Raw genomic sequence first — 24,747 nt, 5'->3', positions numbered from 1 at the left:
AAGGAAGGAGGTGAGAGAAAAATAAACCCAGCTGGAGTGACTCCTCACTGCCGACAGGGGGAGGCAAAGAGACGGAGAAGACCAGAAGGGAGCCACATGATTGGCCCCAAAAATTATTTTAACACTTAAAACTGTATGAATGTAACTAAATATCAAACCAAGAGGCATTTATTTTTAGAAAACGTTACTATAAACACACTTTTCAACTAAAATATTTCGCAAAAACTTTTTTTAATCTCTTAAATTACAATAATTCTCATAATAAATAAGCTTAAACTACACATAGGAGTAACACAGGTGTAAATACAAACATAGCCAGATGTACACACAAGTTATACTATGCACACAAGTGTTTAGAAGTAATTTATGTCTGTCGAACTGTGTGCAAATCATTTTCAGTCTGATGATTATGCCCCAGTGCAGGGGTGGGTAACGTCTGGCCTCAGAGCCGTATAAAAAATAATTTTGTAGATACTCAAATGGCCCTTAATAGGAAAAAGGATCCCCACCCTTGTCCTAGTGGTTGCCCATTTCTTATGGCAAGACTTAAAGCTGCAGTGTGTTGCACTGCTAGCACCACCGAATAGAACTGCAATAATAAACATTGTTTCCAAACAGCCTTCCGACTACACCTGCCATCTTCTGTTAATTAAACAAACAGATAGTCCCGCCCCCAACTTACACCATTGGCTGAGTCAGTGTTGTTGTTGTTGTATCGGGCCACTCAAACAAAAAATGCATTTTTATAGCAAATTGTAGCAGCAGAGACACAGTGTTTACAGTTTTTGAGAAAATTAACCTATGAATGGCTTACTTACAGTTGTCTCTGCATATTTAGTGGGGATAGGAGAAAATATCTGAACACAGAAAAAACTACACAATTCAGCATTAACATGCCTTGCAGCTAAGTGTGCACTTCCTAGGATTTCAGCTAGTATGAGAATAGTTGTATGCAAGATGGAGATTTGAATTTGTTTTACTGCAATTGAAACTTACTGTGGGTTGTGACATGGGGGAAAGAACATGTCCCTAATTTTTGGTAATTTAATGTGTTTTCAAAAATGCACTTTTTAGTTTCAAGTAATTACAAAAGCACCAAAAATGCTTGAAATTTGATTGCATATATTCTTGATATTTACCCAAATTTTACTGCATACAAACATAAAGATATTTCTTTTCATGTAGTTTACACACTGAGGTACTTCTCCATGATCTTTATGTTCTTAAGGCACTTCATAGTGATTCAAATGAGCTGGTGTGTGTAATTAGACAGCACTATGTCAGTGTGTGTACGCGCCTCGTGGGTTTGTAACCGGCAGCTATACGTGCCAGCTCTTTCTTGGTTTCCCAGCGCTGTAGTGTGGAGGCCCACGGCTCCAGTTCCGGGTCAAAAAAGTAAACGTGAGTCTGGAAAAGAGGACAAAGTCAAACTGGTCACAAGCAGGACCAGATGTTATTTTTAGAGTCAGAATATGCATTACACATTGAAGGCCACTGCCACCTCCATCTGTAAAAAGAATTGTGATTCAAACCAGAAACTACTACTAACACTGCTCATGGCAGACTGAAATCTCAAGCCAATATTTGAAAATGTACATTTTAACTACATTTTACATGTTAACTTACATTTTAGATTTAGTAGACACTTTTATCAGAGTGACTTATAAAGCAATTTATCATACATAAGCCAACAATATCTTCAGTGTCACACTGCTTAGTTTCGATAGTAGCTACAGTAGTACAGAAAAGTTGTAAAGCAGTAAAAGAAAGTTCTAAAGATTTGTCTTTTTTAATAAAAATAATGTTAATGTAAATGAATAAATCCCATTTCATACTGACAAATAAACAGACATTTAAAATGGCTTAATTCATGTTTAAATGCAACTTTAAAATCGCAGGTTAAAAAAGAATTTGTTTAATGTTTTTCTTTATCAATTTGCTAATCTAGTTTAAAGGGATAGTTCACCCAAAAATAAAAATTTGCTCATCATAAGGATAACTTTTATGTTTCCTTTATATGATTTTTGGAGCTACAAATTTCTGGTCACCATTCACTTGCACTGTATGGACCTGCGGAGCTGAGATATTCCTCTGAAAATCTTCATTTGTGTTCTGCAGAAGAATGAAAGTCATTAACATCTAGGATGGCATAAGGGTGAGTATATAATTTTTGGGTGAACTGTCCCTTTAAAAAAATGCGACTGGACAAATGATTACGTGGCAGCAACCAATCAACTGAATTTTTAGGTCCAGTCTGATCTTCAGGATGCACTTTTTTCTTTTCAAATATGTTGGGTGAATTTTGAAAATGGTAGATTTTGTGTACATCTCATCTGCTCATTTGCGATAAGCACCTTGCCTCTGTCCTGAGCCAGAGTAGACAGTGTGCAATCTTCTCCGGTCCTCCATGAGCTCTCGTTGGGTTTCTGTAGCTCGACCTCATTATTAAAGCTCTCCGATTTAGAGCACAGATCTTTGTGGTCCTCGTCCATGATCTCTGTGATCTGAGGAACAGAGAGAGGGGAAGGAAACCAAGGAATCAAATCAAAGGCAAAACTGAGTCAAAAGAAACTGAGAGCTCGCATGTTTTCAACACTGACTGTGATCAGAGCAGGTGGTGGTGGCCTAAATTTGGACATGCTTTTAAGCATCAATTTCAGGATGTTGGAACAAAACAGAGGATGGATGCTTAAAATGAATAATGTAAACGATTTCACACATAAGTTATACAATGCAGAGGCCCTAAAAACTATTTGGACACTTAAGTCACACTTAAAAAAATGTATGCATGTTTTAACAATCTATCAGAATCAAACCAAATTATTTGAAAGAAAGATAGCATAAGCACACTTTTCAATCAAAACATTTTGCAAAAGGAAGTTTATATCATAAACAGTGCAGAACAAGGCTCATACATAATGGTGGATGGCGATGGTGTTTGTTTACCTGCTGTGACTCTAGACAGACCTCCCTCAGTCTCACTTCTGTCTCATCTCTCTCGTCCTGGAGTCGTTTCAAACTCTCCTCTAGATGCTACACTCACACACAAGGACAATAGCACGGTTCAGCACAAAAGTCCCTGATTATTCATTTACATAATGGCATTTCTCCAGCAGTTTGTTGGTGTTGCAGTATTGATGCCTGCAGGGCATAACAGACACACAGGAAGATAAAGGGAACTGTAGACTGCTGATACCGCACGGAGAAAGGAGAAAGAGAAGTATGCAGAGATAATCCAAATGCGAATAGAGATAGAGAAAGATAGAGAAAGAGGAGATGAAAGAATGGGTGTGGTGGTGGTGTAGTGGGCTAAAGCACATAACTGGTAATCAGGTTGTTGGTTCAATCCCCACAGCCATCACCATTGTGTCCTTGAGCAAGGCACTTAACTCCAGTTTGCTCCAGGGGGATTGTCCCTATAATAAGTGCACTGTAAGTCACTTTGGATAAAAGCGTCTGCCAAAAAAATAACAAAATAAAATAAAATAAAGAAGGATGGACACTGTGCCAAATGGCGCCCTCAGCCCTTGTGGTTCTCTTTGTGATGTTATGTATCCTGGACTGTTGGATAGTAGACCGAAGTCTGCACCAGGGCAACTTCCCACAAAGGCAAATCGAGGAAACTTAGGGGGTAATTGAGAGTATCATTTTAAACCATTAAAGGACAAATCGGGACACTCTACGATCCAAATTAAGGCAATGAGACAGCAAGTCCACATTAAGTTAAACAGATTTAAGACAAGAGAGATCATGTCCCAAATGACGCACCTGACAGGGACTTGCGGTCTCGTTGCCTTCATTTGCACAAGACAGTGAAGTCTACGATTTGGGGCAGAGCCACAGATTCAGAGGTGAGAGAAAGAGAGTGCTGACCCGGCATTTCTCCTGTAGCGTACGGTTGAGAACTCTCTCGTCCTGTAGCTCCCCCTGCTGGGTGGAGGCCAGACACTGCAGCTCAGTCTGGAGAGAAGCCATCTCAGAATGCAGCTGCAGCAAACACTGAGACTGACACACACACAAACACACAAAACAACCTATGAGCTATAACAATCTTTTGTAGATCATGTGTCAATTTAATGTGTTTTAAAGGAATGTTCCGGGTTCAATACAAGTTGAGCTCGATTGACAGTATTTGTGGCATAATGTTGACTACCACAAAATTAATTTAGACTCGTTCCTCCTTTTATTTAAAAAAAGCAAAAATCGAGGTTACAGTGAGGCACTTACAATGGAAGTAAATTGGGGGGCCAATTTTTGAACATTACAATAATTACTGTTTCAAAAGTATAGCCACAAGACATAAAGGATATACATGTAAACATGATTTTAGTGTGATAAAACCACTTACTAACCTTCTCTGTGTAAAGTTATAGTCAATTTTACAACTCCGTTACCATGACGATGTAATGTCAACAAACCCCAAAACCCTAAATGACTGTAAAAATGACCATTTAAACAACCTAACAGCTCAAATAATACACACGTTTTAACAGAAGAATTAATGCAAGTGCTTTATACAATTATAAGCTTCAAATTTCTGTTTAAACCCTCCAAAATTTGGCTCCATTCACTTCCACTGTAAGTGGCTCACTGTGACCCAGATTTTTGCTTTTTTTAAAGAAAAGGAGGGACGAGTTGAAATAAACTTTTGTGGTAATCAACATTATGCCACAAATGCTGTCGATTGACTTTAATTTGTATTGAACCCGGAACATTCCTTTAAGTGTGTGCATAACATTATATAAACTTTATAAATTTGAATTTATACCTGTTCATAACTTCTCCTCTTATATTCATCCTTTGCTTCTTCAAGACTTTCGATTTCTGCTTCCAAATCCTGTTGGGAAGGGCAACAAAAACACAATTCCCATCAAATTCCCTCTGTATGTACTTATAAACAGTATACTGTATATTGTATGTACAGTATATAGTATCGATACTCTATATACTATAAACAGCTCTGGAAAAAATTAAGAGATCACTGCAAAATGATCAGTTTCTCTGGATTTACTATTTATAGGCATGTGTTTGAGTAAAATGAACATTTCTGTTTTATTCTATAAAGTACTGACAACATTTCTCCCAAATTCCAAATAAAACTATTGTCATTTAGAGCATTTATTTGCAGAAAATGACAAAATGGTGAAAATAAAAAAGAAGCAGTGTTTTCAGACCTCAGATAATGCAAAGAATTGCTCCAGGAGTGGCATAAAGTCACCCGACAGCAATGCGAAAGACTGGCAGAGAGCATGCCAAGACGCATGAAAGCTGTGATTGAAAATCAGGGTTATTCCACCAAATATTGATTTCTGAACTCTTCCTAAGTTAAAACATTAGTATTGTGTTGTTTAAAAATTAATATGAACTTGTTTTATTTCCATTATTCGAGGTCAGAAAACATTGCATCTTTTTTGTTATTTTGACCATTTTCTTGACCATCCTCTAAATGACTATTTTTATTTGGAATTTGGGAGAAATGTTGTCAGTATTTTATAGAATAAAACTAAAATGTTAATTTTACTCAAACACATACCTATAAATAGTAAATCCAGAGTAACTGATAATTTTTTTCCAGAGCTGTATATATATATAATATATATATATATATATATATATATATATATATATATATATATATATATTTATTTGTCCCATCTGGCACCAACAATCATGCCATGGTCCAAATCACTGAGATCACATTTTTTCCCCATTCTGATGGTTGATGGTTTATTAACTGAAGCTCCTGACCCATATCTGCATGATTTTATGCACTGCACTGCTGCCACACGATTGGCTGATTAAATAATCGCATGGATGGTTGTTGGTGCCAGACGGCTGGCTTGCGTATTTCTGTAACTGCTGATCTCCTGGGATTTTCACACACAACAGTCTCTAGAATTTACTCAGAATTGTGCCAAAAACAAAAAAATGTCCAGTGAGCGGCAGTTCTGCGGACAGAAACACCATGTTTATGAGAGAGGTCAACAGAGAATGGCCAGACTGGTTCAAACTGACAAAGTCTACGGTAACTCAGATAAACCCTCTGTTCAATTGTGGTGAGAAGAAATGCTATTCTGAGATGCGGGTTGGCGCTGTTGACGAGGGGGACCTACACAATATTAGGCAGGTGGTTTTAATGTTGTGGCTGATCGTATATATACAGTACTGTGCAAAAGTTTTAGGCACTTGTGAAAAATGTTGCATAGTGAGGATGTCTTCAAAAATAATGACATAAATAGTTTTCATTTATTAGTTATCATACAAAGTCCAGTAATCATTAAAAAGCTAAATCAATATTTGGTATGACCACCTTTGCCTTTAAAACAGCCCCAATTCTCCTACTTACACCTGGACACAGTTTTTCTTGGTTGTTGGCAGATAGGACGTTCCAAGCTTCTTGGAGAATTCACCACAGTTCTTCTATCTGTTTAGGCTGTCTCAATTGCTTCTGTCTCTTTATATAATCTCAGACTGACATGATGTTCAGTGGGGGCTATGACATCTGTTGCAGAGTGCCCTGTTCTTCTATTCTAATCTTTTCTATTTACAAAAGTAATGTTTGGGAGTCTAAAATGTATTTTTCCTACTGACACACTAAAGCTGAAGATAAAATCATCTTATGACAAATGTTTTTGTGAAAAATCTTAAGTGCCTAAAACTTTTGCACAGTATTGTGTATATATATATATATATACACACACACACACACACACACTGCACTCACTGAGCACTTTATTAGGAACACTATACTTATACTGGGTAGGACCTCCCTTTGCTCTCAATACAGCCTCAATTCTTCGTGGCATGTATTCCACAAGATGTTGGAAACATTCCTTTGAGATTCTGGTCCATATTGACATGATTGCATCATACAATTTCTGCTGATTTGTCAGCTGCACATTCATGCTGCGAATCTCATGTTCTACAATATCCCAAAGGTGTTCTACTGGATTCAGACCCGGTGACTGGGAAGGCTACTGACGAACAGTGAACTTATTGTTATGAAACCAGTTTGAGATGACTTTTGCTTTGTGACATGGTGCATTATCATGCTGAAAATAACCATTAGAAGGTGGGTCAATTGTGGCCATGAAGGGATGCACATGGTTAGCAACAATACTCAAATAGGCTGCCTCGTGCCACAGTCAAAATCACTGAGATCACGTTTTTTTCCCCATACTGATGGTTGATGTGAACATTAACTGATGCTCCTGTCTTATGCTTTATGCATTTTACTGCTGCCACAAAATTGGCTGATAAGATTATCGCATTAATAAGTAGGTGTAAAGATGTTCCTAATAAAGCGCTCAGTGAGTATATATATATATATATATATATATTATATATGCATATGTTTATATATAAATGTAATATACATTTTGAATTTAATTGAACATTTTTCTCTTCAGGTTTACATACAAACATTAATAGTGAAAATAAGATGATAAGAAAAAAAAGATACACTGTAAATCCAAAATAAATATTTTTGGAGATAATATTTTAATCATATCTTTTGGCTTTAGTACAATGACAATGTAAAAGCCAATTATTAAATTTCACTAACATATTATTTTTATAATATCACACTATTTTTCTCACAAAGTAAAATGGAGTATAAAGCAGCTTTTATATTATAGGAAGGGGGTCCCTCGCAAGGATATCATCATATTTGGTACAGAAGACACAAAACTGGAAAGTACAAAAATTGCAAGCTCCAATCAGGCAAGAAACTAAATCATGTTTAAAAGGTACCATGTTGATATTATAAATATCTAGGGACAAACTGATCACTGTTTACCAGGTTAGTGGTTTCAAAATTTTGGAAGATACTTTTTTGTTTGTTTGTTTGAGGCACTTAGTTCATCTACAAGTGTAAACTATGAGTAAAGTGACACACCTTGATTCTCAGTGAGTTGTTCAGAGCTGTTTTGTTGTCCAAATACTGCTTCATCTGAGCTTTCTGATTGGACACGAGGTTCTCTAGCTCAGACACCTTTTCTTCAAGCTCCTGATTGGCTTGTGAAAGGTCACCTAACTTCACTGATGCATCATTTAGTGCCTTCTTCAGCTGAGAAAAAAAGAAACCAGGACTGGGTGAATAAACGAGAAAGATGTCCGAAATGTTCTTGCCAATCACGGTGTTCCTTTAATATTACCCGCTGTGTTGACTTCCTCCCGGAGTCTTTTTCTCTTTTGAGTAGATTCTTGAGGGAATCCACATTTTCTGTCAATCTATGAATTTCTGCCCTCGCTTCTATAAGCTCCGCCTCCCTGATAATGCAAGTATGTATAATGTACACATGGTAACATGCAAGCACAAAACATCATAACTGAGCTTATTTAAAAATAGAAGTCTTAAAGATACAGTAGCAAAAACAACCTGTTAAATTCTAAGGGTTAGAGAGAAGGTGGAAAACGGCCATAAAAAAACCCAACAAATTATGACTGTTTGTTAGTGCAATAAACCTGAAGTAGACTTCTGGGAAAAATAAAGAATGGGACCCTTGGCATATGCATACATACATAAATCAACACAGATAGTCAATGTAAAAAAAAACTAAAATCCAATATTCATGTGAAATTCATGAAGCTAATTGAAATACAGTACTGTATGGAACACAGTAAGAGCATTCCTCACCTCTCGCTGAGTGTCTTTAGTGTCTCTTGTCCTGAGTGGTTTCCGTGTAAGGCCTGCTGTAAACTCTGGGCAAGTTTCTTGTTGTCCAGTTGAGCTTCATCAAGGGCTTTTTGCAAAGATTCAACCTTCAACATGTGAGTGTGTAAACTGTTAAGCTCTCTTACAATAGCTCTTATTTATTTCACATTTACAGCAGTCATTAATGTACAGGGGTTTTACCTTCTCAGTGTTCATTGTTTGTGTCAACATGTGTAGACTTTCCACTTCAGTTTTAAGCCTCTGAATCTCTTTCATAGCCTGCAGTCTGACACACATGCACATACGCACACACACATGCACACACTCATTTAGGACACTGTTACAGTGCTCTATGGACAGCATATATGGCCTGCTGTAGATTGCCATAGAAAATAAATATGAATTATCCCTCAGTTTGTGTGGCATAGGGGGCGTGGTCATGTGTTTGTCTGCGGGAGAGGGAAAGTGGTAAGGCTCGTCATGCCACAGTTTGTTAAAACAAACTCAGATTGCGTTTACAGAAATGCACTTACAATCGAAGTTTATGGGGCAGGCATTTTGGAGGGTTTAAAAGCAGAAATGTCCAGCTCGTATTTTTGTTGAAGTGTTTATATAAGTTTTTCAACAGAAATGTGTTTGAGCTGTAAAGTTATCTAAATTGTCCTTTTAGTGGTGAGAATACTTTCAAAACTGTGTATTTTAGAGTGTTTCTTCATCTTTTAGCAGTGTTGACTTTTAGAAAGTAAAACTGTAATATTGTAACATGCACCACAGGAGATTTATGTAATTGTGGAAATGTTTTCTGAAAGTCATGAAAATTGCCACCACAGTTCATTTCTTTTTTTTGTGGATTTTCCCGTTTTCTCCCAATTTGGAATGTCCAATTCCCAGTTTGCTCTAAGTCCTCGTGGTGGCGTAGTGACTCGCCTCAATCCGGGTGGCGGAAGATGAATCTCAGCTGCCTCCACATTTGAGACCGTCAACCCGCGCATCTTATCACGTGGCTCATTGCGCGCGTTACCACGGAGACATAGCGTGTGTGGAGGCTTCACGCCATCCACTGTGGCAGCTACACACAACTCACCACGCACCCCACCGATACATTATAGCGATCACGAGGAGGTTACCCCGTGTGACTTTACCCTCCCTAGCAACCAGGACAATTTGGTTGCTTAGGAGACCTGGCTGGAGTCAATCAGCACTCCCTGGGATTCAAACTCGCGAACTCCAGGGGTGGTGGCCAGCGTCTTTACCACTGAGCTACCCAGCCCCCCCCCAAAGTTCATTTCAAGCATGCTCTTCACTGACACTTTTGTCAACTTGGTTAATAAGTACACTAACTTTTGAAAAAAAATAAATAAATAAATAAACACAAAAATGTCAGACTTTTTGAACACTTTATATATGTTATCACACAATAAATATTGAAATGGTTTTCACTCTTTGTTCAGTTGATCCTAGATTTAAACATATAATAATCTGTTTTGTTATAAATAATTTTTATCATTTAATATTAAAAAGTCTGGGTCTGGAAAAAGCTAAAACAATAAAATCTATAAAAGACATTTGCAAATTACCAAAAATAAATTATTCAGGCCTTGTAAAAAGTTTCCAGTTCAGTTTTAATGTAACCCTATGTGAATCAGCCGAGGGGAGGGATAAGGGCAGCCGGATGCAGCAGTTCGGGAGAGAGAGAGCCACACGCAGCAGCTTTATGTTTTTTGTGTTGTTTATGTTTTTGTCTATATGTTTTAATTTTACATTAAATATTACTTTGACTGTTCAGCCGGTTCCTGCCTTCTTCCTTTCCCATTTTAACCCCTATTACACCTTAATATAACGAAAAATAAAAATATATAAATCTGTTCGTTTTAATAAAAATCAACCCCTGCGACATGAAAGTGCCCGAAGTTGAAGAAACACCATTTTTGTATACCCCACTGCAGTCTTCACCCATAGACTTCCATTGTAAGTGTATTACTGCAAACAAGATTTTTGCTTGTTTTTACAAACTGAGGGTCAGATGGAAAGTATAGTCTGTGGTAATGGACAGTATATCACAGATTATGTCAATAGAGCCAAACATTTTTATAAATTAATGTCTTAACATTCATTTATACTCTCTCTCTCTCACACACACACACACACACACACACACACACCTCTCTCCCTTGAGTGTATGTAGCTCCAGTGCTTTTTCTCCCAGTTCTGCATGCAGTGTTTGTGTGTTCTGTTGTAGACGAGTATGGGATGACAGGACATTCTCCAGTGTCTGCGTTACTTCATTCTTTTACACACAAACACATACACAAACATAAATTGAATTGTTCATTCCAATTATACTCCAATAGTGTTCATGTTTGCAAACACATACATACACACACACACACACACACACACACACACACACACACACACCGTGTATCTGTGCTGTTGCTGTAGTGTGTTGAGTTGCTCTTTGAGTGTATGGTTCTTCCTTTGTGTCTGTGAATGAGAGAGAAAAGTAATGTTACATAATTCATTCAGTTCTGAATCAATGACCGGTCTTGTAAATCTAATAAAGAGAGGGTTTTACCTGTTTGAGTTGCTCTTCCAGATTCATACAGTTCAGTTTCACACACCTGAGCTCTGAGCTCACCTGGGAAAAAGAGAGAGAGAGAGAGAGAGAGAGAGAGAGAGAGAGAGAGAGAGATTCTAAAAAACTGAAGTTTAAGTTTTAAGTTTAAATTTGGCTCACTGTCATTCCAGCCTTTTACAAGTGAAACACAATTTAGTTGAACCGAGTTTGCCGCATGAATGGGAATTTTTTACTGTTGTGCTCTATGGAGTGAAAGTTTGCTAAAGAGAGGCACGTGTGTGTGTGTTTACCTGTGTGTAAGTGTTCTGCAGTGCAGTATTTGTCTGACAGTGATGAGTACATTCTGCTTTTAATGTCTTCATGTCATCTCCCATCTGCTGCACTCGTGCCTGCACAAACACATGCACACAAGCCTGGTATGCGTTTCTGCCATATATGCATATAATATTAAAACACACTGTGTTCACTTACAATATGACAAGTGAGCATTATTGCATGTCACACTGTGCAAAATGTGTGTAATAAATACATAGATACATATACATAATAGTGTGTGTGTGTGTGTGTATGTGTGTGAAACAGACCTGCAACTTGCCCTTCTCGTAGGCCAGTATGTTCTTGCTGTCTGTCAACTCCCAGAGCATCTGTTCTACCTGACGATGAGTTACCTGTGAGAGAGAGAGAGAGAGAGAGACTGAAGTTACATGCACACTTGTCTTGTGACGTGCACTCTGACTCTGTGATCTTTTGATCTCAAACCTGCTGATGCTCCATGGCTGTCAGACTCTTCATCAGCTCCTTGTTCTCCTCCTGCTGTTTCTGCAGCGTTGAGTTCAATGTGGTCAACTCCACCTGTCAATCACCGCCATTCACACCAGGAGAGGAGATGTTTATGGTAATGGCCGGTGTTATATCGGCATCAGTAACATAGGTGAGATCTGCTCCATCCAGCAAATACACAACAAGAGCTAAAGTTCAAATGAAGTTGATTTTAGCAGGAACTGAAATAATCTTAATGTGCTGGAAAACACAGGAAATCAGTACCTGCATCTCTGAAAGCTGTGTTTCTAGAACGTTCTTCTCTTTTTGTAGCAAAATCATGGCTGAACTCATCTAAGATCCAGAAAAAAGTAGTTAAAAGCAATAAGCTACAACAGGCGTGCATTACTGTGATTTTACCATGGTTAAGGGGTTTTCATAGGCTCAATGTAACGTGTGGCTTTAAGTGACTTATTGCTTTTGTAAATAAGCAACAACAACAATATTATAGAATACACTAATGTTAAACTTTGATATTGGCTTGACATAGCGTTGTCTGAAAGTCTAAACTAGTTTTTAGAAGTTTGTAGTTTAATGGTTATTCAGACATTACGGTAAAACAAACCACCTGCTAGCTACTGTCGATAAATAGATAGTTAGATAAACCATCAGACAGATAAAAAGTAATATACTGTAGCTCTTTAGCCCAAAGCCACTTCCACACTAACTAGTTTTCATTTGAAAACTCATCCACACTGGAACTTTAAAAAATGCTCTCTTGTACAGCATACTTAGGATACTATTTCTCTATTACAGCATAATTTCCGTATATCTGCTGTTTTACAACAGATTTGAAGTTATAAATGCGGTGCATCCAATCATGTATCAAGGTCAGAGCTACTGTTTGTTCTATGAAACAACATAATAAAAATGAAAAAAAAAAAAAAAAATGTTAATTACAAAATTGTATATAAACAACAAGAGTTGAGCCCTTTTCTGTTTGGAATATATAAAAGTGTTTAGTTACTCCAACACAAATAACAATACAGTTCAACTCACTTCACTCTTTATCTGATCCCTCTCTTTCCTCATGGTCTCTTTCTCTCTTACGACACAGGTGAGCTCCCCCTGCAGGCTTTCAGTGGTTTGTTCCAACATCTGCTGATGAGTGACAGCTGTCTCCTGGGCAACAGTGGAACTCTGCTGCAGTTTGGCATGCTCCGCCTTCAGGGACTCACTTGGTGGGAAACGAAAGATCCGATTTGTTCATACTCATGTCAGTCATTCTGTACAATAGGTGAATAGAGTACATTTACATGCACTTAAAAAGTTCAATTTCAGTCTGACTAAAGCAATAATTTGTCATGTAAATACTTTAGTCCGACTGAAATCATACCAGTCCGAAGTCTGACTAAAGACCTTGATAATGCGGTTGTAGCTCGAGTTCGTCCAGCATGTATACACCTTAAAGGAATATCCCAGGTTCAATACAAGTTAAGCTCAATTGACAGCATTTGTGGCATAATGTTAATTACCACAAAAATGTATTTCGGCTCATCCCTCATTCCCCCCCCCCAAAAAAGCAAAAAATCAAGGTTACAGTGAGGCACATTCAATGGAAGTGAATGGGGACAATTTTTGGAGGGTTAAAAGGTATAAATTTGAAGCATATAATTTTATAACAGCAGTTGCATTAATTCTGTTTAAATTCATGTATTATTTGAGCTGTAAAGTTGTTTATATAATTGTTTTTACAGTTGTTTTTTATTCTTTATTGACATTACATCGTCATGGCAACGAAGTTGTAAAATTGGCTATAACTTTACACAGAAAATGTTAGTAAGTGCTTTTTTTGCACTAAAATCATGTTTACATGCATATTGTTTATATTTTTTGGCTATAATTTTGAAATAGTGAGTATTTTAACGTAAAAAAGTTGGCCCCCATTCACTTCCATTATAAGTGGATTTTGCCGATACCGATAACTGGTAAGAAAGTTGGTAAGAAAGGCCGATAACCAATTAATCGGCCGATAGTTTTCAGAATCGATTTATAGAATGTCAAAAAAATTCTTATTCTTTCCTTACTATGATGGGCACAAACAAAGAGTCCAAAATGAATAAAATCATTGATGCAGCTTATTGTTCAACCAAAATCTCAATAATAACCAGAAAAAAAATGAAGGTTTGGTGCATAACACAGGACTGTTAATTATAAACAAGCCCAGAACTATACATTTGAAAATGACGAAATGATGAAAAAACTATCACCAACTTTCGGCATATATGTTTGCCTACAAGTATTAGTTCCAAAAAGCAACTATCTGCACCGAATAATCTGTAAAACCGATATATCGGTCTACTTCTAGTCTTAAATACGCAAACACTCGCTGTAGTTCGATTATAACTGCGCATGTAAACACTGTTACAGTGGTTATATCCAAAAATGTAGTGAGCGGCCTACCTATACATAACTTTTGAGCATCATAGGCATTTTAACTTTTCAAATGCACTAATGATTCCCAAAAATACAGTCTAGGTAGGCAGCTCACTAGGTTTCAAGACTCTGTCAGTGTTGTAAATGATGTGTAGTGACTCACAGTTCTCTCTGTAGGATGAGTTTGTCTGATATTGTGCCCTGTAGTTCAGCCTGAATATTCCTCCTGGCTGTGTCTAAAAGCAGATTCTGCCCCTGAAGGTGTTTAGACACACGATCTCGCTCCACCTGAATAAAGAACACAAACACAGTGTGTGTTGAGTGTAAAACCTCAATTCAGCAATGTGAACTATCACTTTAAAATCATTCTAAATAGGTCTTAAAGCTGCACTACGGAAGATTTTTTGGTTAAAAATGAACAATATGGCATTATTTAGCGAGTACATAAAAATCAGAGTCCAAAACAATGTCCTTACCTTACCCAAATTCACTACGGTAAGCCTACAAACTTGATTTGTATTTTGAGCTGTCGGTCGGATTTGGCGCGAAATTGCAGGCTTACAGTTGAAGTCAGATGTTTACATACACCTTACACAAATACATTTAAACTCAGTTTTTCACAATTCCTGACATTTAATTGTAGAAAACATTGCCTGTCTTAGGTCAGTTAGGATCACTACTTTATTTTAAGAATGTGAAATGTCAGAATAATAGTAGAGAGAATGATTTATTTCAGCTTTTATTTTTTTCATCACATTCCCAGTGGGTCAGAAGTTTACATACACTTGTTAGTATTTGGTAGCATTGCCTTAAACTGTTTAACTTGGGTCAAAAGTTTTGGGAAGCCTTCCACAAGCTTCTCACAATAAGTTGCTGGAATATTGGCCCATTCCTCCTGACAGAACTGGTGTAACTGAGTCAGGTTTGTAGGCTTCCTTGCTCGCATTCACTTTTTCAGTTCTTCCCACAAATCAGATTGAGATCAGGGCTTTGTAATGCCCACTCCAATACCTTGACTTTGTTGTGACATTTTGCCACAACTTTGGAGGTATGCTTGGGGTCATTGTCCATTTGGAAGATCCATTTGCGATCAAGCTTTAAATTCATGGCTGATGTCTTGATATGTTGCTTCAATATATCCACATCATTTTCCTTCCTCATGATTCTATCTATTTTGTGAAGTGCACCAGTCCCTCCTGCAGCAAAGAACCCTCACAACATGATGCTGCCACCCCCATGCTTCACAGTTGGGATGGTGTTCTTCGGCTTCCAAGTCTCACCCTTTTTCCTCCAAACATAACAATGGCCATTATGGCCAAAAAGTTCCATTTTTGTTTCATCAGAGCAGAGGACATTTCTGCAGAAAGTAAGATCTTTGTCCCCATGTGCACTTGCAAACTGTAGTCTGGCTTTTTTATGGCAGTTTTGGAGCAGTGGCTTCTTCCTTGCCGAGCAGCCTTTCAGGTTATGTTGATATAGGACTTGTTTTACTGTGGATATAGATACTTGTCTACCTGTTTTCTCCAGCATCTTCACAAGGTCCTTTGCTGTTGTTCTGGGATTGATATGCACTTTTCACACCAAACTACGTTCATCTCTAGGAGACAGAATGCGTCTCCTTTCTGAGCGGTATAATGGTTGCGTGGTCCCATGGCGTATATACTTGCATACTATTGTTTGTACAGATGAACATGGTATCTTCAGGCGTTTGGAAATTACTCCCAAGGAGGAACCAGACTTATGGAGGTCTACAGTTTTTTTTCTGAGGTCTTGGCTGATTTATTTAGATTTCCCCATGATGTCAAGCAAAGAGGCACTGAGTTTGAAGGTAAGCCTTAAAATACATCCACAGGTACACCTCCAATTGAGTACACCTACTATCAGAAGCTAATTGGCTAATTGTCTAAAGGCTTGACATTATTTTCTGAAATTGGTCAAGCTGCTTAAAGGCACAGTTAACTTAGTGTATGTAAATTTCTGACCCACTGGAATTGTGATATAGTCAATTAAAAGTGAAACAATCTGTCTGTAAACAATTGTTGGAAAAGTTACTTTTAAAAGTAGATGATAAATGACTTGCCAAAACTACAGTTTGCTAATATTAAATCTGTGGAGTGGTTAAAAAATTAGTTTTAATGACTTTAACCTAAGTGTATGTAAACTTTTGACTTCAACTATACATCATTCGTCCTTGCATCTTCACGTCATGTACATAAACACAGAAAAGAAGTACTGGCTATCACGTGTTCCATCTAGGAATGCTACGCTGTGTTCAGTCATTCACACAGTTCAGGACAGCATCACTGCAGTCTGGATGGATGTTTATCTGTTAAATGTTTGGTGAATTTGTTTATTTGCTATACTGCTTGGATTTGTTTTCTGGTAGGGTTGTTTAAGCTTATATTACTTGTCATGCTTTAAAGAATCTAACAGTACTCATGTGTTTACCGATTATAATGTGGAATAAGTTTTGTTTTTCTGGTGAATTTAAAGTAACATGTTTAGTAATATTCATGACTCATGATTATTTTATAATATCGCTTCAGTTTTGAGATTTCCTTTGTGTCTCTAACAGTGTGTGTGCTGCTGTTTTCTTATTTCATTTACCCCAGTCGCAGAGATGCAAAAGTTATCAATTTCACTGTTCTTTTAACAAATAAATGTCTGTTTAAAAGCCACTAAAGGTACAAGTTACTACAAGGTTGTTCCTCATGAAATGTATTATCACTTCTAATTGTTTATGATGTACCGATTCCATAGCACTGTTATATTAATTTGAGTGTTACCATCTCTCTATTATAAGTTTACTGCTAAACAATCATTTAAGGAAACGTATTATTGTAAATGTTATATCGCATATTTCTGCATATTATTTTCATGTTTAATGAAGTATATTTTATCCCCATCATTATTGAATCCTAGTTTTATGTTTTTAGTTTACAGTGTTGTTACGTGCAGTGCATAGACCTACTATTGTAGTATTACAGTTTTACTTGCATTATCAGATGAAATAATTAAGTGTTCCACTGAACTCTTATCGGCTCATGACTTTCACCTCTTAAACTGATGTGTAGTACAATACTGTACAATCATTAATGTGTAGTAGATAAAACACTTGAATAATCATATTAAAATATACTGGTTACTGGTTGTGACTGAGGAGAGTACCCTGTTCTCTATGTAAAGGCGCTTTGAGTGCAGTGTCAGAAAAGCTCTATATAAGTGTAAAAATCATTGATTCAAAATATGTAAATAAGAGTTTTGTTTAACATCCTTAAACCAAGTAATATTTTGTTTATAAATGTTTAATCGTATAACATAATATCAACATGAAAATACCACGTTATGACCCCTGCTATTTATGAGTCCTCAAAGCATGCCAGAAGAACAGTACCGAAACACAACTCACGTAAGGTGTATTTTAGGGTTCTACCACAGATGTCGCTAGAGAGCCCAAAGTTCCGTAGTGCAGCTTGAATGAAAATGTGTGTGGGTGAAAGAGAAAGATACCTTAATATTGTTCTGGTACACTGTCTGCAGTCGAGTGTTTTCGAGTGTTAGCGAGTGAAGTGAAGCGCTCAACTCTGAACACTGAACCTCTAACTTATCATTCAACACCTAAGAGAGAGTTGAACACTTTCATTAATAACAACAACCTTACACCATACAGGTGCTGGTCATATAATTAGAATATCATCAAAAAGTTGATTTATTTCACTAATTCCATTCAAAAAGTGAAACTTGTATATTATATTCATTCATTACACACAGACTGATATATTTCAAATGTTTATTTCTTTTAATTTTGATGATTATAACTGACAACTAAGGAAAAATCCCAAATTCAGTATCTCAGAAAATTAGAATATTACTTAAGACCAATACAAAGAAAGGATTTTTAGAAATCTTGGCCAACTGAAAAGTATGAACATGAAAAGTATGAGCATGTACAGCACTCAATACTTAGTTGGGGCTCCTTTTGCCTGAATTACTGCAGCAATGCGGCGTGGCATGGAGTCGATCAGTCTGTGGCACTGCTCGGGTGTTATGAGAGCCCAGGTTGCTCTGATAGTGGCCTTCAGCTCTTCTGCATTGTTGGGTCTGGCATATCGCATCTTCCTCTTCACAATACCCCATAGATTTTCTATAGGGTTAAGGTCAGACGAGATTGCTGGCCAATTAAGAACAGGGATACCATGGTCCTTAAACCAGATACTGGTTGCTTTGGCACTGTGTGCAGGTGCCAAGTCCTGTTGGAAAATGAAATCTGCATCTCCATAAAGTTGGTCAGCAGCAGGAAGCATGAAGTGCTCTAAAACTTCCTGGTATACGGCTGCGTTGGCCTTGGACCTCAGAAAACACAGTGGACCAATACCAGCAGATGACATGGCACCCCAAACCATCACTGACTATGGAAACTTTACACTGGACCTCAAGCAACGTGGATTGTGTGCCTCTCCTCTCTTCCTCCAGACTCTGGGACCCTGATTTCCAAAGGAAATGCAAAATTTACTTTCATCAGAGAACATAACTTTGGACCACTCAGCAGCAGTCCAGTCCTTTTTGTCTTTAGCCCAGGCGAGACGCTTCAGACGCTGTCTGTTGTTCAAGAGTGGCTTGACACAAGGAATGCGACAGCTGAAACCCATGTCTTGCATACGTCTGTGCGTAGTGGTTCTCCCCCACATTTTTGAATGGGTTTTGTTTCACAATCCTCTCCAGGGTGCGGTTATCCCTATTGCTTGTACACTTTTTTCTACCACATCTTTTCCTTCCCTTCGCCTCTCTATTAATGTGCTTGGACACAGAGCTCTGTGAACAGCCAGCCTCTTTTGCAATGACCTTTTGTGTCTTGCCCTCCTTGTGCAACATGTCAATGGTCGTCTTTTGGACAACTGTCAAGTCAGCAGTCTTCCCCATGATTGTGTAGCGTACAGAACTAGACTGAGAGACCATTTAAAGGCCTTTGCAGGTGTTTTGAGTTAATTAGCTGATTAGAGTGTGGCACCAGGTGTCTTCAATATTGAACCTTTTCACAATATTCTAATTTTCTGAGATACTGAATTTGGGATTTTCCTTAGATGTCAGTTATAATCATCAAAATTAAAAGAAATAAACATTTGAAATATATCAGTCTGTGTGTAATGAATGAATATAATATACAAGTTTCACTTTTTGAATGGAATTAGTGAAATAAATCAACTTTTTGATGATATTCTAATTATATGACCAGCACCTGTATATTTTGCTGGTTCTAATGAAGGGCTAAAAAGTTTCATAAAATGTTTTGAGGATTGTTGGGTTTCAACATTACTAAAAGCATTAACAGAAGTCAATGGGAAGTCCCTCTTTAAATATCAAGGTAAAAATATACGTGTGTGTGTGTGTGTGTGTGTGTGTGTGTACCTGCACTTCATCTGCAGCTGCTCTGAGGTCTTTTCCATCCTTAATAAGTCTGCTGTTCTCCTGCTGCTGTTTTTGCAGAGCCATTTTCACACTCTAAACACACACACACTAATATCACGAGTTTGTTCCTTGACTAATAAACTTTTGCCATCTACCTCTCTCTCTCACACGTTCTTGTACCTTTATCTCTTTGGTCAGCTGTGATATCAGAGTGTCTTTCACACCTAAGAGGAAACAAAACACTCTAGTTTGATTATCAACAAACAGATTATGTTTGAAAAAAAAAAAAAAAAAAAAAATATATATATATATATATATATATATATATATATATATATATATATATATACATGTCCCATAATTCAGTGTTTCTGACCTGAATGCTCTCTGAGCTGCTGACACTCTCTCTCCAGGCCCAGAATTTGCCCCTCCCTTTTTCTAAGCTCCACCCTGTTTGCCTGTCCATCAGCTCGCAGTGCGTGGCAGTCTGCTTGAAGAACCTCCACCTAACAATACAAAACAAAAGTGAATGACCAAAAGAAAGTGTACATTAGGCTTGGCAAAACCTTAGAAATACAAGTCGGTACCATTTTAAATACCATGGCATATGAATATGGAAAGCAGACAGCACCACAGTGTATATCAATGTAACATGTTGTTACCATCACTGCCCCTTGGTGGCGAGAGTTTTTTTCAGGTAAGGATCAGTGGTCTCAATCAGGCACGTCTCTTTTCTCAATCTACACATGAGCTCACGATGGCATATTGTAAATCACCCATAGTCCTATTTATTCTTTTAGTCAGTTTACCTGTGCTCTCTCTCTCTCTACCACTTGCTCCATCTCCTCCACTCTGAGCAGCAGTGCATTGTGGGATAGCTCTACGGTCTCTTGCGACATCAGCTCTCTCTTCTAGGAGCAGTTTCAGGTGGATTGGTACCAAAAGAGAGTGAAATAACTATTACATTTGTGACACAAAAACAAGTTTCTTTTTACCAATTTGTACCCAAAATGTACAAATTTTTTAGCAATTTTTTAGTCTTTTTAGTCTTTTTCTATTCTAGAGTTTAGTTTTTACTCCAGATCTTCTGAGACTGAATAATTAACTCATAATTTAAAGGTGCACTCAGTAGGTTTTTCCTCATAAAAAAGTTTTACGCCCAAAGAAATGAATAGTAATCTTGAAACCTATGTATAAAATCATGACCACTCACATAAGATGAAAACCTTATAAAAGCTGTTTTATTTTACATGGAGAAGGTCACCCTTATGGGGGCATCCATGTTGGGATCACATGATCAACCGAATACTGCACGATTAAAGGGATAGTTCACCCAAAATTTAAAATTCTCTCATCATTTACTCACCCTCATGCCATCCCAGATGTGGATGGCTTTCTTTCTTCTGCAGAACACAAATAAAGATTTTTAGAAGAATATCTCAGCTCTGTAGGTCCTTACAATGCAAGTGAATGGGTGCCAAACTTTTGATGCTCCAAAAAGCAAATAAAGGCAGTATAAAAGTAATCCATTAGACTCCAGTGTTTAAATCCATATATTCAGAATTGATATGACAGGTGTGGGTGAGAAACAGATCAATATTTAAGTCCTTTTTTGCTAGAAATTCTTCTCCCTGCCCAGTAGGGGGCGATATGCATGAAGAATGTGAATCACCAAAAATACAAGAAGAAGATTTGTTTGTTTGTTTGTTTGTTTAACGCCATGCCAGCTTCTATGGCTATTTCCATGGAGAGAAACGTGTAAGGTACTCTATATAAGGTTTTTAAAATCTATTTTTCCTAAAAACTCTAAAATTGCATTAGGTTTAACTTTGTTAAAAATTTCTTCCAGAGTGTTGACTGAATAAAAAAGGTTTCTCACAGGGGTAAGACCAGTACAGTATAATAAAACATGTTTCAAGGATAATGGATTCTGGCAGAAGGTACATGTTGGTGAGTCTTCTCCTAATATTAAAAACTTGTGTGTCATCCTGGAGTGACCTATTCGACAGCGGGTGTAGATGATCTGGTCCCAGCGATTTGAAAACAGAGAAATGTTTCTTTTTACAAGAAGAAGAATGTGAAATTAAAAGTTCAAGTGGAGATTGACTGAGCAGGGAGAAGAATTTATAGTAAAAAGGGCTTAAATATTGATCTGTTTCTCACTCGCATCAATCATATCACTTCTGGAGACATGGATTTAATCACTGGAGTCTTATGGATTACTTTTATGCTGATTTATGTGATTTTTGGAGCTTCGACATTTTGGCCCCCATTCACTTGCATTGGAACAAAAGAGCTCAGAAATTCTTCTTAAAACTTCATTTGAGTTCAGCAGATGAAAGAAAGTCATACATATCTGGGATGGCATGAGGGTGAGTAAATGATGACAGAATTTTCATTTTTGGGTGAACTATTCCTTTAATCTCAGTAACTGCCCTGTTATTGGACACTTTCACTCGTGGATCAAATTAAACATGGCTGACTGTGAATAGTACATTTCTACAGTGGCATTGGTAACTTAAAATTGTGTTTGAATGATGCTATTGCTGCATCCATGCCCCTAGGTGTCAGTGTAAGTCCAAGACGACATATAAAAAATTAAAAAAAATGACAATGCACCTTTAAGGGGGTATATTACCTTAGCAGATCTGGTGCTCTCCAGCGCCTCTCTGAGTCTGAGCACCTCTCTCTGCGCCTCCTCCTTCTTCTCACATGCCTGCTGCAGCTGATCCTTCAAATGCAGCACATCCCGTCGTGAGGATCGCTGCTCATCTTCATACTGCCCCTGAAGGGTGGATAACTGCTCCTGTAGACGCGCTTTACACACACACATACACTAATTATAAATGCGTCTCCTGTAGAGCTCATAACTGCTCTAAGAGCTACTCTGGTATGCCTAGCATAACTATAAATGTTAGTTATAGAGTAAACAGAATAAGTTGATTTCATTTAAAGTTGTCATTTAATTCTAAAATACATTTATAGTAAGTTAAGTATGTTGTCCCCAAAGTCATAGTATTTTCTTTTCCAGATGAAAACGTGCACACAGATATTAGGTTAATGGAAGAGCGCTGACCCGTGTGGGATGGATTGAGTTCTCTGTCCGTCTCCAGTCGGAAGGTTGCGAGTTTAATAGTGTGCAAAAGACTCTCCAATCGGCACATTCGTGCAATGAGAGTCTCACACTGTCTCCACAACAACCCCTCTCCACTGGCACCCAAGGCCCGATAAATGTTCACTGGACTGACTGGACGCTTGGAGGTGTTTCCGTCTGAAGAGTTCATGAGCAGCTGGTCTGCAGACAGTCCTAAAGAGCCCAGACCCCTCAATAACTCCTCTGTCTGCTCCTCAGCTGTCTGGAGACGCCGCTGTAACACGGAGAGAGACTCAGGGGCCGTGGCCCCCACACTCACAGGACATATCACTGGCCTGGACATTACTGAAGATAGATAGATAGATAGATAGATAGATAGATAGATAGAAAGATAGATAGATAGATAGATGACAGACAGACAGATAGACATACAGATGAGAGACAGATGACAGACAGATAGTTAGATGATAGATAGATAGATGACAGAAAGACAGATAGATGATAGATAGATGACAGACAGACAGATACATAACATAATATCAACATGAAAATACCACGTTATGACCCCTGCTATTTATGAGTCCTCAAACCATGCCAGAAGAACAGTACCGAAACACAACTCACGTAAGGTGTATTTTAGGTTTCTACCACAGATGTCGCTAGAGAGCCCAAAGTTCCGTAGTGCAGCTTGAATGAAAATGTGTGTGGGTGAAAGAGAAAGATACCTTAATATTGTTCTAGTACTCTGTCTGCAGTCGAGTGTTTTCGAGTGTTAACGAGTGAAGTGAAGCGCTCAACTCTGAACACTGAACCTCTAACTCTAGAACTTATAGATGATAGATAGATAGACAGACAGACAGACAGACAGACAGACAGATAGATAGACAGATGAGAGACAGACAGACAGACAGACAGTTAGATGATAGATAGATGACAGAAAGACAAATAGATGATAGGTAGATGACAGACAGACGGACAGATAAATGACAGACAGACAGATAGACAGACAGATGAGAGATAGACAGACAGATAGTTAGATGACAGAAAGACAGATAGATGATAGATAGATGACAGACACAGATAGATAGATAGATAAATGACAGACACACAGATGACAGACAGACAGATAGACAGACAGATGAGAGACAGACAGACAGACAGATGACAGACAGATAGTTAGATGATAGATGACAGAAAGACAGATAGATGATAGATAGATGACAGACAGATAGATAAATGACAGACAGACAGATGACAGACAGACAGACAGATGAGAGACAGACAGACAGATAGTTAGATGACAGAAAGACAGATAGATGATAGATAGATGACAGACAGACAGACAGACAGATAGATAGATAAATGACAGACACACAGATGACAGACAGACAGATAGACAGACAGATGAGAGACAGACAGACAGTTAGATGATAGATAGATGACAGAAAGACAGACAGATGATAGATAGATGACAGACAGACAGACAGATAAATAGATAGATAAATGACAGACACACAAATGACAGACAGACAGATAGACAGACAGATGACAGACAGATAGTTAGATGATAGATAGATGACAGACAGATAGATAGATAGATAGATAGATAAATGACAGACAGACAGATGACAGACAGACAGATGACAGACAGACAGACAGTTAGATGATAGATAGATGACAGAAAGACAGATAGATGATAGATAGATGACAGACAGACAGATAGATAAATGACAGACACACAGATGACAGACAGACAGATAGACAGACAGACGACAGATAGATAGATGACAGACAGACAGATGATAGATAGATGACAGA

At 37.8% G+C, this 24,747-nt stretch overlaps 1 protein-coding gene across 1 annotated transcript; it reads right to left on the bottom strand.

The window, feature by feature from the left end:
- Positions 1 to 308: 308 nt before the first annotated feature.
- ccdc150 (coiled-coil domain containing 150) lies at positions 309 to 23,272 on the bottom strand. The gene is made up of 25 exons (XM_051679356.1): positions 22,912 to 23,272; positions 22,474 to 22,652; positions 20,645 to 20,746; positions 20,212 to 20,341; positions 20,016 to 20,059; positions 19,836 to 19,928; positions 17,940 to 18,047; positions 14,593 to 14,717; positions 13,053 to 13,230; positions 12,279 to 12,347; positions 11,994 to 12,086; positions 11,819 to 11,902; positions 11,525 to 11,623; positions 11,232 to 11,294; positions 11,075 to 11,140; positions 10,819 to 10,943; positions 8,858 to 8,942; positions 8,639 to 8,763; positions 8,157 to 8,271; positions 7,898 to 8,068; positions 4,769 to 4,837; positions 3,874 to 4,005; positions 2,947 to 3,033; positions 2,355 to 2,504; positions 309 to 1,407 (listed from the first exon to the last, which is right to left on the bottom strand). Exons 1-25 carry the CDS (start codon positions 23,270 to 23,272, stop codon positions 1,276 to 1,278), a joined length of 2,985 nt encoding a protein of 994 aa, XP_051535316.1. The 3' UTR covers positions 309 to 1,275.
- Positions 23,273 to 24,747: the final 1,475 nt, after the last annotated feature.

The sequence above is a fragment of the Myxocyprinus asiaticus genome, chromosome 39 (genome assembly GCF_019703515.2).
Source record: "Myxocyprinus asiaticus isolate MX2 ecotype Aquarium Trade chromosome 39, UBuf_Myxa_2, whole genome shotgun sequence".
Classification (NCBI taxonomy): Eukaryota; Metazoa; Chordata; class Actinopteri; order Cypriniformes; family Catostomidae; genus Myxocyprinus; species Myxocyprinus asiaticus.
This window is presented reverse-complemented; position numbering and strand designations above follow the sequence as displayed.

What these genes read in the sequence shown, in the direction of transcription:
- ccdc150 (XM_051679356.1), bottom strand. Translation starts at nt 23,272, where the DNA reads ATGTCCAGGCCAGTGATATGTCCTGTGAGTGTGGGGGCCACGGCCCCT. An exon ending in CTAAAGACACTCAGCGAGAG is followed by an intron (nt 8,272 to 8,638) that starts GTGAGGAATGCT and finishes TTGCATTATCAG; the next exon opens with GGAGGCGGAGCTTATAGAAG. An exon ending in TGGCTCAGGACAGAGGCAAG is followed by an intron (nt 1,408 to 2,354) that starts GTGCTTATCGCA and finishes CCTCTTTTCCAG; the next exon opens with ACTCACGTTTACTTTTTTGA.